At 45.2% G+C, this 12,992-nt stretch overlaps 1 protein-coding gene across 1 annotated transcript in view; it reads left to right on the top strand.

Annotated features, from left to right (window-relative positions):
- Positions 1 to 3,493: 3,493 nt before the first annotated feature.
- Positions 3,494 to 12,992, top strand: part of MLXIP (MLX interacting protein) — a 52,716-nt gene continuing 43,217 nt past the window's right edge. The window contains exon 1 of the mRNA XM_074159533.1: positions 3,494 to 3,864. Within this exon, the coding sequence (XP_074015634.1) occupies positions 3,494 to 3,864 (371 nt within the window). The remainder of the gene's footprint in view (positions 3,865 to 12,992) is intronic.

Below are 12,992 nucleotides of genomic sequence, written 5' to 3'. Positions count from 1 at the left end.
CAGGTAATTTAAGGTACTTACTGTTGGCTTGGTACTTGGCTAATGTGTTGTGGTAATTGGGGGGAGGAGGGCATGGTGTGGAAACATGCTTCAGTGTGGAAACATGCTGGAGTCTGATGCTGGCAAGGGTGAAACCCCTTAAGAGTTTTGGAAAGATTCTTTACATTCAAGATGGATATAAAGTGTCCAGCTTATTTTTAGTGTTCTGTGTGCTCTGTCCCAAAGTAGCCTGCAGTTTCCCAGGCAGCTGAAGCGCTCTGCTGGCTCACCACTGCCAGAAGGGCCAGCCACAGCCCGCTTGCCTGCTCCCACCTTGGTTTTGTTGCCTCCTTTGCATTTATTGAGGTGCTCGTAGCATCCTCTCGTCAGCAACTTAAATTTGCTAACCTGGGAAGAAAACTACCCATTTCAGTCAGTTTTTTTTCTCTTCTCTGTATTAGTGAATGAAATCAGAAGAGTTGTATACGAGAATTATATACAGTGTGGAACTGGAGAGAGAGAGGGGGAGAAAAGAACAGGTAGAAATGAGGATATAATTCAAGACGAGTCCCAGAAGTAAAGGCCTCTGCACAGGTAAGGCTTGTGCCAGTAAAGGGTGAAGGAGTGAGCCACAGCCCAGCCGAGCGGCGGGGCATGGAGCTGGAGGTTGGCCTGTGGTTTGCCTGGGAGCAGGACGGGCAGAGGAGCCAGCGGAGCGGTAACGGGATGGCTGGACTCCCAGCACCTGCAGGTGGCCCCGCAGTCTGAGGCTGTGAGTAAGATTCTTTGAGCTCTTGCACCTCATCAAAATGGAAATGCTTATCTTCCTGTCTGTAGATTTAGGAGGATAATCTCTTACCACTAAGTGTTGTGGAGTACACTGTGGGTATATTTTTAAAGGGCTTGAATGCCTCTCTGTTTGGTGCGTATTACAGCTGAATTCTAAGTTGGTAAATGGCTGTCTCCTCCTGTGCTGAAAGCCTGTGCTCGTGAAGGAACATCATCGGAAGATGGTGGCCTATGTTTCACCTTGCACTGCAGATTGCTAAAAGGAATCAGTAAGAAAAAGCATCCTCAAAAGAAGCTGCAGTGGCTCCTTAGTGTTTCCCTGTGCCTCCTAGAATTCCTTACCGTGGAGGAGGAGAGGATAGCTAGCAGTCTTGACCTGTTGCTGATCACCTAAATGCTGATCTTAAAAAGGCAAACCAAGAGGTCTTTCTCCAAAATAACTGGATTTCTTTTCAGGGATGCTTCTTTCCTTACGTCTGCAGTATTTGCTCTGAGGATGACAAGAAGATAAAACCCTGAACTGCATCAAATGTTAGTCATAGCTTAAGACTGCTATCCCTATTTTAAATGATGGTCTGGTGTGCTGCTAGCTCTTCTTAGAAAATTGCATTGCCACCTCACGACTTTATTTTAACAAGTTACCCCTCTTTTCATACAGGAAGAAGCAAGCCTGGCTTGCTTATAATTTTGTGAGGTAAATGTATAGGCTTTTGTCATGGAAGTACTATATACAGTGCTGGTAATGACGTGTGGTTATTTTCTTTTGTTTTTTTCAGTTCAGGATTAGTTCTTAAACTACACGTAAGACTTAAAACAGATACTGTAGAACTATGAATGTTGTTTTGATATGTTTTAATGTTTTTTTACTTAAAGTACTCCCAGTCAGAATAACTTGCTCGGAGATAGCATTGCTCTTTTTTTTTTTTCTTTTCTTTTTTTAAAACCAGCGTTAATATAAGGTAGCAATAACCAGCTTTGAAGCTAAATATGCCTGTGGCCTTTTCTTAAGCATTTTAGTCATACATGATGCTGACTAAGAGCTGAATGTTAAAGAGCCCTCACATGATGCGTCCATGTCTTATTGCTCCTTTCATGTTTGGGGAAGTATTTGACCTACCACTCCTGCCCTAAACACAGTGATCTGTCTTGATTTCATTCTCTAACAGAGAATATTAGATCACTGCAAGGACATAATTGTGATATTGCAGGAATGCCTCTTCCTTCTGTGCCCAAGAGTTGCTAGCTCATCCCTTGAGTTTCCCTTGATCTTTTTTCTGCTTTTACAAAGCAGAGAAAGTAGCATGTGGCAATTTAATGTGTCCTCTTTTTTTCTCACTCCTGAGGATGACTGTGTAGCAGAGCCTGTTTTTTTTCTTTTAAGTACAAGGTCCTAGAACTGAGAGAATATGAGCAATTTAGTATAAACGCTTTGGAGTATGCCACCTAGAATACTATTGCTCTGTTGATGATGGAGGCTTGCTCTACAGGGCAAGCTAGAGATCTTTTCTCTTGACATATGTATGTGTATGGGGTTTTGTGCTGTAATAGATGTCCTGGCCCTATTGCTGTGCTTTCATCTTGACCTACAGATCCATTGTTTCCTTTATGCTTTTGAGAAGGATGAAATCTGATCCTTACTTCCCCTGGAAGAACTGTGCTTACTTTAGGCACGCCACCGAGCAGGTATGTGGTGGGTTAGGTGTGAGAAACCAGGCTAGCTGTAGAAGCTCTGAGTCTTGAGCTTTTTCCCTGCGATTGCAGGCTGGTCCCTCCAGCCGTGTTTGCAGCCTGCCTTGCTGCAGGTGTCCAGCTACTTCTGTCGCTGCCCTGGCTTCTTGCAGACTGCTTCTGGAAAATAATAAGCAATTTACTGTATTAAAGATAGAAATATTTAATTGATTTAAACTAGCACAATCGCTATCTCGTCAACATTCTGGTTCATGAGTCCCTTGAGGGGGGGGTTAAGTCCCTTGATGTTATCCTGCTGGATGGAAGTGCCATGCTGGATTGTTTAAACCAGCGGCCCTGGGGCAGAGTGAGGACAGTCCTCGGGGCAGTAGGGACAGGGCAGCAGTAGCGTGACACCGAGGCCTTGTAGCATCGGTGCCTTCCCCTTTCGTGGTGAGGCTGGTGGTGGTGCAAGGTGGGGGCTGTTCCACCATCAGCAGTGGGGTTAGGGGATGGGTAAAACATGGTGGGTGTCACATATGGCCAAGAACCATCTGGTTTGGGGGGTGTGGAAGGGGAGCCCTTTCTTCTGAAGAAGCCCTCCTCTTGTAACTAAAGGGCAGTAGGGTGAGGAGGGAAAGTGCTCTAGGGAGGTGCCTTGAGGGAAAGCGGCCTCCCGGGTGATGGTGGGCTGCTGCTTTCACTGAGGGAAAACACCCTCAGGGGCGTTTTCCAGTGGCCTTCGGGGTGGGTGATGGCGGCCTGGGGCTCTCCCTGAGGGGATGCTGCCGAGAGAAGGCAGCCTCAAGGGTGGCAATGGCGGGACGGGCCCTTCGCTGAGGGAAAGGGGCCCGAGGCGCGGCCCGGGCCCGCCGCCGCTGAGGGAGGTGGCTGAGGCGGGAGCGGGGAGGCCGCAGGGGAGGGGCGGCGGCGGGGCCGCTCCGGCTCCTTTAAGCGGGGCGGTGCGGAGCGGCGGGGGGCGGCCCGGGGCGGAGCGGGGCGGTGGCGGCGCAGAGCGGGCGGCGGGCTCGGCCGGCGGCTGGGCGGCAGCGGGGCCATGGCCGCCGACGTGTTCATGCGGCCGGCGCGGCTCCTCGGGGCGGCGGGGCCGTTGTCCCCCCGCACCGAGCCAGACGAGGACTCGTCGGACACGGACGACGGGGGCGCCTCGCCGGGAGGCGGGCGGCGGTGCGGGCCTCGGCGGGGGCAGCCCCCGGGCCCCCAGATCATCCACTCGGGCCACTTCATGGTCTCGTCGCCGCACAGCGAGCACCCGCCCAAGAAGGGCTACGACTTCGACACGGTCAACGAGCAGACCTGCCAGACCTACCAGTTCGGTGCGGCCCGCGGCGGCGGCGGGGCCGGCGGGCGCCTCAGCATCGACGCCTCCCTCACGAAGCTCTTCGAGTGCATGTCCCTGGCCTACAGGTACCGGCCGCCGCCGCCCTTGAGGCGGGGGGCGCGGGGCAGGGCGGCCCCGGGGGCTGGGGACGGGGCGGAGGGGCCGAGCGGCTCCCGGAGTGAGTCAGGGCGGCGGGGAAAGCCCCGGCTGGGCGTCGGCGGGGGGGGACCGGGCCGGGGACCCGAGGGCGCGGTGAGGGGAGGAGGGATGGCGGGGGGGGGGGTGGTTGGCGAGGCCTGAGGCGATCGGCGGGGGGCACGGGGGCAGCTGAGCGTCGCCCTTCGGCGGTGACCCCCCTCCCCGGCTCCACGCGTGGGTGTTCGTGTCCCTTTTGTTTTCATTGAACTTTAGGATCCTCGCGGGCACTTCGCGTAGGCCTGAGACCTCCCCGCGGGTGGTGTGGGGTGAGCGGAGAGGTTGTCACCGCGTTTTCAGCGGGGCCCGGGTGGGCAGGAGGAGGAGGAGGAAGGGGGTCGGGGTGAGCCCCTGAGGCGAAGCGGGACCTGGTCTCCGGCTTGGGATCGTGCCCTGCCTCTGCGGGCTTTTCGTGGCACTGGGAAACCCTCAGCATCCCACGGGCAGGCTTGAAGTTGCTGGGAACATCTAGTGCTGAAGAACATCTGGGGGAACCCCTAAAGGGCAAAGTAGGCGTTTGTGCCCGGTCTGTGTGAAAATCGGCCAACTCTTCTTTTATTCCCCCTCCCCTTCCCCCCCCCCCCCATTTTATTTTTATAACAAATTCAAGAAAGCGGGATCTGTCATTGTTCCCTTTGTTCCAGTGGTTGCAGCTGGAAGTAGCACTTCCTGGGTTTATCTGCGCCTTTTGCTCAAGCTTGAGTTTTGCTTTTCATCTATTTAATAAGGCGTTATATTCACACTTACTCCCTTTGTCTGTCATCCAAAATGGAGGCAGAGCTATGGAAAAGAAGTGTTTTGAAAAGATGTGTGCCTGCTCGAGTCTTTTGTTCCGTGTGATATAGCAGAAATTGGATCCAGTCTGATGTTCTCTGTTGAGCATATTTTGGAAGTTGATTAAAAGGAATGATGGAAAATGCCTCTGAGCATATCAACGGAAACATTTATTTTCATTTATAGGAACTACGTTAGCTTGGTAAAAAAAAAAAAAACAAACCAACTTTGCCCACTCCAAATTCTTCTATTTAAGTATTGCTCAATGAAGAGGAAACAATAGGGCTAACCGTTCTACAGAACAGTTCTTAAGGTTAGCAAGAAAATGTAATGTGAGTAATCTTCTCGGTCTGATAATTTTTACCAAGCAAGTTATTAGTTACTGGCATGAGAGCGAATCTTAGATAGGTGTGTACAACAATGGACATAAATTCTTTGCATTTGCAAAGGAAATAAAAACATAAAACGTAACTGAAAATTAACCAGCTTGTCTATCGTACAAGCTGAGAAGAACCTGCAAAGGAACCACAAGTATTATGAGGGATGGAACTAGACTTCTCATGTTTATCTTCTCATTGCCCTTTATCAGCTTTGTTTTATGCTGTGCTTCCACTAGTGTATCTGTGGGATTTTGAAGCTGAGGATCACATCTAATGCAAAGGAGTAATTCTGTGATACTAATTTGACAATACCTAACTCTGATGCAGCTGCATAAATTGAGCACCAAATCTAGCTTAGCAGAAATAATTTTATCCTGCTTGGTGGTGGTAGTATGAGGCAAGGTGCAGAAAATATCTTCTTAGAGGTTACCAAAGAAAACCATACTCTTAATACTTCTGTACTTGGATACCTTAAGGTTTGCATAGTTGCAGCCATGAAACACCCTGCCTGGATTCAGCCTGCTTGCTCTATGGTTTTGTGATAAGTTTTTTATAATCTGGCTAACAAACCAATTGTAAACTTGAGTCTAAAAAGGATTAAAATAATTTTAGCCTAATTTGCCTCTTGCCTCAGCTGTATCTTTCCCACTATTGTCTGTCTGATCTAGCATGGACAAAACACGCAGATTCTGTGTTTACATTTTTCGTGCTGCCTTTGCTGGGTAGAAATTCACTCTGGAAAAGAACTGGGAGGTGTGAAAACCAGCACCAAAAACCGTAAAAAAGGTGAAGAAGTGTGGTTTTTGCTTTGTGGCTGTTGCAGAACAGCAACAAGGGGCATGAGCTAACTCCTCGTGTTTCTAGAGCTGGGGTAATGCAGCTATGTTAAACACAAAAACAAGGAAGTTGCTGTAACAGAGCCCTGTGTGTAATATTTATTTACACTTGACACCCATTGCTCGTATTTCAGTGTTTAAAGTTTTAAAAAGAAGCACTAAGTTGTGTGGTATCCATTAGATCTCCCAATGAGGTAGAAAGCAAAGTTTTTCTAGGGCAAATGACCATTACCTTGGTCATTACTTAGGATGGTTTATGTTTGGAAGTGACCAAATTTGTGCCGAATCACTTTCACATTGGGACGCACAGTGTAGCCTGGGCTCTTTCAGTTGTGCTGTAAAATTTTCTTCTAATATGGCTTTGCTGTTCACTGTCAAACTTTTTATGATGATAAAAGCTCTTTCTGCACACGAGGGAAGTGATTCCCTCATGCCTTCGAGCAGTACAAGCTAACCTGATTTTAATTTTCGTCATAGCTGTTTCAGTCATGTATCCAGTTGCGCAGGTTGGAAATCCTCACTTCAGATGAGCCGTTTCACAGGGGAAAATGTGACCATAGCCTACTGCATTGTACAGTTAGGAGATTAAAGCAATCTTCTAAATCAATAAGTTACTTATAAACACTAGCATTTACAACAGTTATCACGAGGGCTGAACTTTATCTAAATGTCACCCATTTTTCTCATGAGATTGATTGTGGGAACTATACCACACTGACGAGAGTAAGAGAACCCTGTTTGTCCTCATTTCACCCCTTTATCTCAGCCCTTTAAAACAATGCGACCTTGCAGGTCTTGATGTGTGTACGTAGCTATAATTGACCTGTGGCAGGTAGGCCACTTTAAAGGCAAAAAAGATTTTTAAAAAGGTGCTTTTGCAAATGAAAACGATCTCTGACACTGTTCATTCCAATGAGATACTCTGTGAATAGTTATATGGCCTACAGCGGCTACTAAGCAGAATTAAGTCAAATGATACGTAATCTCGATACGTAATTTAGTAAAGCCCATTAATAACTTTACAGTTATCCAAATAATTACTTTACTTGAAAGTAACTTCCCAAAACTGAACTGTATTCTGAAATGTTCTGACTGCAGTGTATCGTGAAGTTTTTTCTTGAGATTAGGACAGAAGAATTTTTTCTCTTCATTTTGGAGTGCTGTTGTCTTCAGAGGAAGAATAATGCTCAGCTCCTTGTAGAATGCAGGCTGAAGCTTATGTGAAGTGAAAATTATGCTTTACAGAAGGGCGCTGTAAACCATTTATTGCCCTAACAGGCTGGAATACGGGGACATTAGACTTCCCTGGGAAAGCTCTGCTTTGGGAACAATGATGTATAATTTGTTTAAGGTCCAAAACCTGAAATGTGCACTTGGAGGTGCGGTTCTGCATATTCTGAACTCTGCATGTGGAGCTCTGAAAACGTGTGGTGGGAATCAGTGCATTGTGCTAGTTTGTCTCTAGGGTTCTGATGCTGGGGTGGTATAGAGGTAAGTCATGATGGAACAACTAATGTAATCACTGCAGGGAATAGGAAATACAATGTATTACTCCTGGAAAAAGTAGATTTAGGTAAATTCTTTAGTTATTTTCTCTAGGTGTAAAATGGATAAGTGACAGTGCAGGCTTCAGTTACTCACCCACTGTGTCTTACCCGTGCCCTGTAAGAAAATAAGAGGTTGATGAGGCTCTGGGACCATATAAGTTACTCATTTTCTTCGTGAAGGTTCCCCTTTTGCAGTACTGGGGAGAAGATCTCTGCAGTTGAGAAAATGGGCTGGTCAGCTGTGTGTGGTCATCGTGTACGTCTTGTAAACAAAGCACAAGCTTTATTTTAGGGATTGTTAAAGATACTACTCACACTCAATGTGGGTGGTGTTCTTTTTAAACTTCTGTCACATATTATTATGTCAGTTGGTGGCCATCTTACGTAGCGGTAGGGTATGATAGGGTAAATGAAAATGATACTGTGGGCTCATTTGTTATTAAGCAGCCTCAGAGTTCTCTCACTTTCTAATAAGAGCTTAAGGATCAAGCCAGATGTTGTACTTTAGGTAAGAGTGTTAACACTGGCATCAGATACTTGTCTAAACCCTTCTGGATCCTGCTTGTTCAAATTGCACGGAACAGGAGAGTGGGGTCTGGGAACTGTGATGAAGGCTACCTTTTGAAGAGCTTGCCAGGTCATTTCTAGATCTCATCTCTCCTCTTTAGCAATATGACTCCTTCGCTTCATGTAAATGTAAGCCAAAAATATTCCCTTCATCAGTGGACTGACATGAGGGATCAGCTTATTTCCAAAGCACCTCTGCCACATATTCTTTGTTAATGCAGCATGTGTTTTGGGAAGTTCTTAGCTATGGCGATAGCAGGTTTGAGATTAAAAACTTCCAGAATTTAGTTACGTATTTTATATGTTGCTTGTAGAAACTACTCTGATAAACGCACCTATATTCATCCCATGGATTGAGCCTACCTTGAGCAGAGTTGCTGTGTTATGAGTACTCATGGTTAAGGGTCATTTCAAAGCAAGGATGCTGTATTCAGAGCATAATATGAATCAGGATGTTGTTACTAAGCCTCTTACCTTGCTTATGGCAAATGCTTGATATAGTCACAAGCTTTTAAGCTCTATATAAGATGCGCTTTTAAATTCCACCTTGACAACCTTGAACCACAGAAAGGTTTGCAGAAAGATTGCTGAGCTGTTCACGTTTTAAAGATGCATTTCTCTTGCCAAAGTAAACACTTAATAGTGGTAGTGTAAAAAGGTCTTGGTTGAAATTAAGGTTTTGGTGTCTTCAGGGCTACACATGACTTATAGGAAGAAAAGACAAATTCTGTAGCCAAATTTTTTTTTTTTTGTTTTGCTCCTGGCTATTTTGGTGGCTCTGCATGCAGGTCACAAGCTTTTAGCGATTTCTGTGGACTTGGCTGGGTAGGGTGTTACTACAGAGGTGTGATGCACAGTAGTCACATTTTTCATAAAAAAGCACATAATTGATACTGTCTTTTGATTTACTGTTTAATCTACATGTTTTGTTGTACTTCTGTCTTGTGTTTTCACACAGTAAACAGATGTTATTTCCTGGCTTAAATACAACATGGATTTCATAATCATATTTTTTTATGGGTTGCCGAAATAGGGAAGAGGGAGCTAGTTTGTCCTCAGATTGCCAGTTCTCAGTAACTTCTGCGTGGTCTGAAAAAAGCTTGGCTGAACTGTGGGATTTGGCATTACTTTTGGTGAAGATTTTGTGTTGCGTGGTTGTGACTTACTTTAAATGAAGTAGAGTTTGATGACAACAGAAGTTAACACATTGATTTCCAGTTCTCTCCCCTTTACCTGATTTAATTTCCTTCTGCTGAATGGCAAGGGGAATTAAAGCCAAGAAACCCGAAATTGAGGTCTTAGCTATACTCATGTTTTCCCACATGCTCCTTTAGTAGGTCACTGAATCATTCTTGTTTGTTTCTCTCCCATGTGGGGAAAAAAAAATTCCACTCTTTTGGAAGGCAGAGTTGATATACACTCACTTGAGCAGCTGCTTATCTGTCTGTGTGTCCTTAAGCTATGATTAGTCTTAATCAAACAAAGGGGTATGTAGTGGTGCAGCAAGCTGGAAAGTGGTGGGGAGGAATAAAGGGAGCTTTGGAGCCGTATTGAGCTGATGGCTGGGCATTTCAGAGATGTCAGGAATTTTAAATTTGCACAAAAATTGAAAATCTTGAAGTAGAGAGTGGACTCTCAGAGTTGTCAAGTGTGAGTGGATTTTTTCCCGTAATAACAGAGATCTGTTGCAAAAAAGGAAGAGTTGAGAGGGCAGGGGGCGAGGTGAAAAGCTCACTGAGATTTGAAGTAAAATTAAGAAGATCTTTGAGGAATGCATTGAATTAATTAGAAGGGCCAAGATAAAGCTGCATGGTGGGGTGGATGGTGTCGACAGAGGAAGTCACAGAGATGGAAATAGGAAGGGAAAAAAGAAAAAAAGATATTATGAAGTTCAAGTTAAACAAATTACCTTTCAGCTGACTGGGTGGGTTTGAGCCTGGATTACAAACTCATTGAACAGTGTGAGTGAGGAAACGTTCAGCAGCAGGGTTGGATGGAATGGCAGCAAGGGAAGGGAACTGTCTGAGGATGATAGGGATGTTGTAGGGAAGAAAAGAGACTCGAGTCAAACTTGGAGGAGATCTGATAAAAAGGATGAAGGTGAATGGATAATGATGAGTTGTGGAGGAAGGAGGATGCTGGAGTAGGGCTGTTCAGGGCAGGAGAAATAGGTACGAAAGGGAAGATGGTATGGAAAATAAGGGTAGATGATTGAAGGTGTGGCTGGAGTTAGAGAAGTCCAGCATTTCTTCCCTGTGCTTTGATCTGTGATGGAGCGTTAGATAGGAAGCACTTTGTGAGAGTGTGCCTGATAAAGGGAGAGAGAGCGCCAGATGGACCCAGATATGGAAGTCGTGGATGATCATGCAGTAAAATGGGGGCAGGAGAGCTGGGGTTCCTGCTTTGGCTCTTCTAATGCTGCCTTGCTTCCTTTTGCTGTTAGAGAGAAAGGTTTGTCTTTTTAAAGCAAAACAACAACAAAAGACCGTATCAGTTTAGAAACTTGGACCAGTTTGGGTTTAATCTGGTATTTCATTTTTAATTAACAAACTTCAGGCTATATGCTTGCTACTTCCTTTCCTTTGTATGCAAAAATTAATTGCATTTACAGTTTTCCTCATCTGCCCTTTGATATTTTAACGTCACAGGCACAAGCAGTCACTTTAAAGGCAAAACTTCTAAGCTACTTCTAAGGAAAAAGACAAGCTTTCTAAACTCTTTGATGGCTATTGAAATATTTTACAGCTTTCATACAATTTTCCTTTCGCTCTGGGAAGGAAACCTTTAACATGTCTATAAAACAACTATGAAGATGATTAGGAAAAGTACTTGTTTCAGTTGCCTCCAAAGAAAATAGAGTTGGTTCTTTGTGTTTCAGACAGTGATGGAAAAACCTGAATCTGATTGTTTTTAGTGCAAGCTAGAGTTACACTATTGTCACAGTTTCTGAAGCAGGAAGGCTTGAAAAATGGGGTTAGGAAAAGCTAGGTTTTCCAGAATTCGCTTCTAACACTTGTAGTACTAAAACAGAAATTCTAAACATGGCCTTTTCAAAACAATTTTTTGTTTGTTTGCTCAAATGGGAGTTGGAAGGTCATTTTTGATTGTTTGTTTTGAGTGTAAAACATGCTGCCTTGGTGCCATTCATAATATAATTAATATAGACATTTCTTTGTAAGTAAAGAGTAATAGCTGTCGGAAATGTTCTAGTGTGCGTTTGCCGCAGCTTATTTACTTTGTGACACAAGCACAAAGCTTTTCGCTAGCCCTTAATTTCTTGGCTTGTTGATCTTAGATAAATCAGTTAACTGCTTTTTCCTCCCTTTCTCCCTTCTAAATATGACCAAAACGGTCTCAACACTTCAGAGACCCACATGTGTGCTCTGGTCTTTCTTGAAAGGGGGAAACAAAGACATGAAGTTTAGAAGTGAGCTAACATAGTGAGTCTAAGAGGAAGCTGTATAAAAGATGACACTTCAGCTACAAACTTAAATAGTAAAGGAAAGGAGACAAATGGAAGGAAGATTTAGGAGGGAAAGAGGAAGATGTGCAGCTTATTGACACCTCTGTTAGAAAGGCTACTGGCCGTCGTAACTGATGAGGAACCCTACAGGTGAAAATTGCAGGGTAATGAAACCAGGCTGGTATTTTAACGGTAATCATAAAGCTTCTGGAAGGCAGTGTTCTGCTGACTGCCTTTGGCATTCGCTGAACTGCCTGTGAAAAGCACCTGCTCCCCGCCGTGAGTGGTAGTTGTGGTTCTGAGAAGCATCATCGCCCTCCTCATGAAAGGGCTGTGCTTCGCAGTCGCCAAGGAAGCTTGAATATCTGGAGCATCAGCTCTGGATTCTGGAGTCTGTTGCTGATGGTGGCCTTTTGGAGAACCTAGAAAATCCTCCTACTTTTAGAACAACAGAAGCTATATTTTTCATAGAGGAATTTGGATTTCTCATCTGTGAGATGTTGTTTTGTTTGGCTTGGAAGTCTAAATGGTGTCAGCTTCCCTGAGCTGTCAAACGCCTAGTAGCCATGTGAGACATGACCCCTTTCTGCAAGAGAGGTTTGTTTAGACGGTGAAGGTGCCACTCCAGTGAGCTGAAGGACCCTGCCTATTAGGGAACTGTTTTTACTCTGCAAGCACGAGTGACGAGGGCTCCTTGTCTGCTTTCCTCCCTTGGCTTGATGTGCGGCAGTCGCTGGGCTCTGCCTCTCTTCATTAAATGTAGTGTTGGATTGAGCAGATGTTTGTCTATTCAAACTCCTGTGGGGATGGTGTTTGTCTTACTGTCATTGTCATACAGGTCACGGTGTCTTATAGGTGTCTTACAGGCTTAATGCCTCTGAGGAGGGGATATTAAAGGAGAGTCTGAATGACACCTTGGCCATTCTGCTGCGGTGTGAACAGTTTGCTGGAGCGTAATCGCTATTCCCTCCCTGTTAAGTAGATTTCAATTTGTGCCTTAAGGTATTCACACTCGGGTGCTACTTAAGAGCAAGCTCAGCACAGTTTATACTGAAACACCAGTATTTTTAAAGTTGGACTGTCTAGCTGTGCCATCAGATGGATAATAGAAGATGGGATCAGAGAGGACTATAGGAAGCCATCTAGGCCCAAGGCACAGTGAAATGATTCCTTCCCTTAGACTGTGACCGCTTGGAAGATACCTTAGAGGTACAAAGCCCGTGGTGTTATGAGTGGCTCTCAGAGCTGCTTCATCTCCTCAGAGACTGTGAAACAAAAGGTGACAAGCCAGATGGGAGAGGCCTGCAGGCTATCACTTGGATTATCATATAGCAGGGTATTAGTGAAAGAATCTGATTTTCTTTAATTACTGATATGTAAGTGTGTTTAGGCCAGACAACTGCTGACCTACAGATAACCCTTTTGACATGGTAAGTTTTATGACATAGCATG

The sequence above is a fragment of the Numenius arquata genome, chromosome 16 (assembly GCF_964106895.1).
Source record: "Numenius arquata chromosome 16, bNumArq3.hap1.1, whole genome shotgun sequence".
NCBI classification, from domain to species: domain Eukaryota; kingdom Metazoa; phylum Chordata; class Aves; order Charadriiformes; family Scolopacidae; genus Numenius; species Numenius arquata.
The sequence above is the reverse complement of the archived record's forward strand: the minus strand, read 5'-3'. Positions and strand labels throughout refer to the sequence as shown.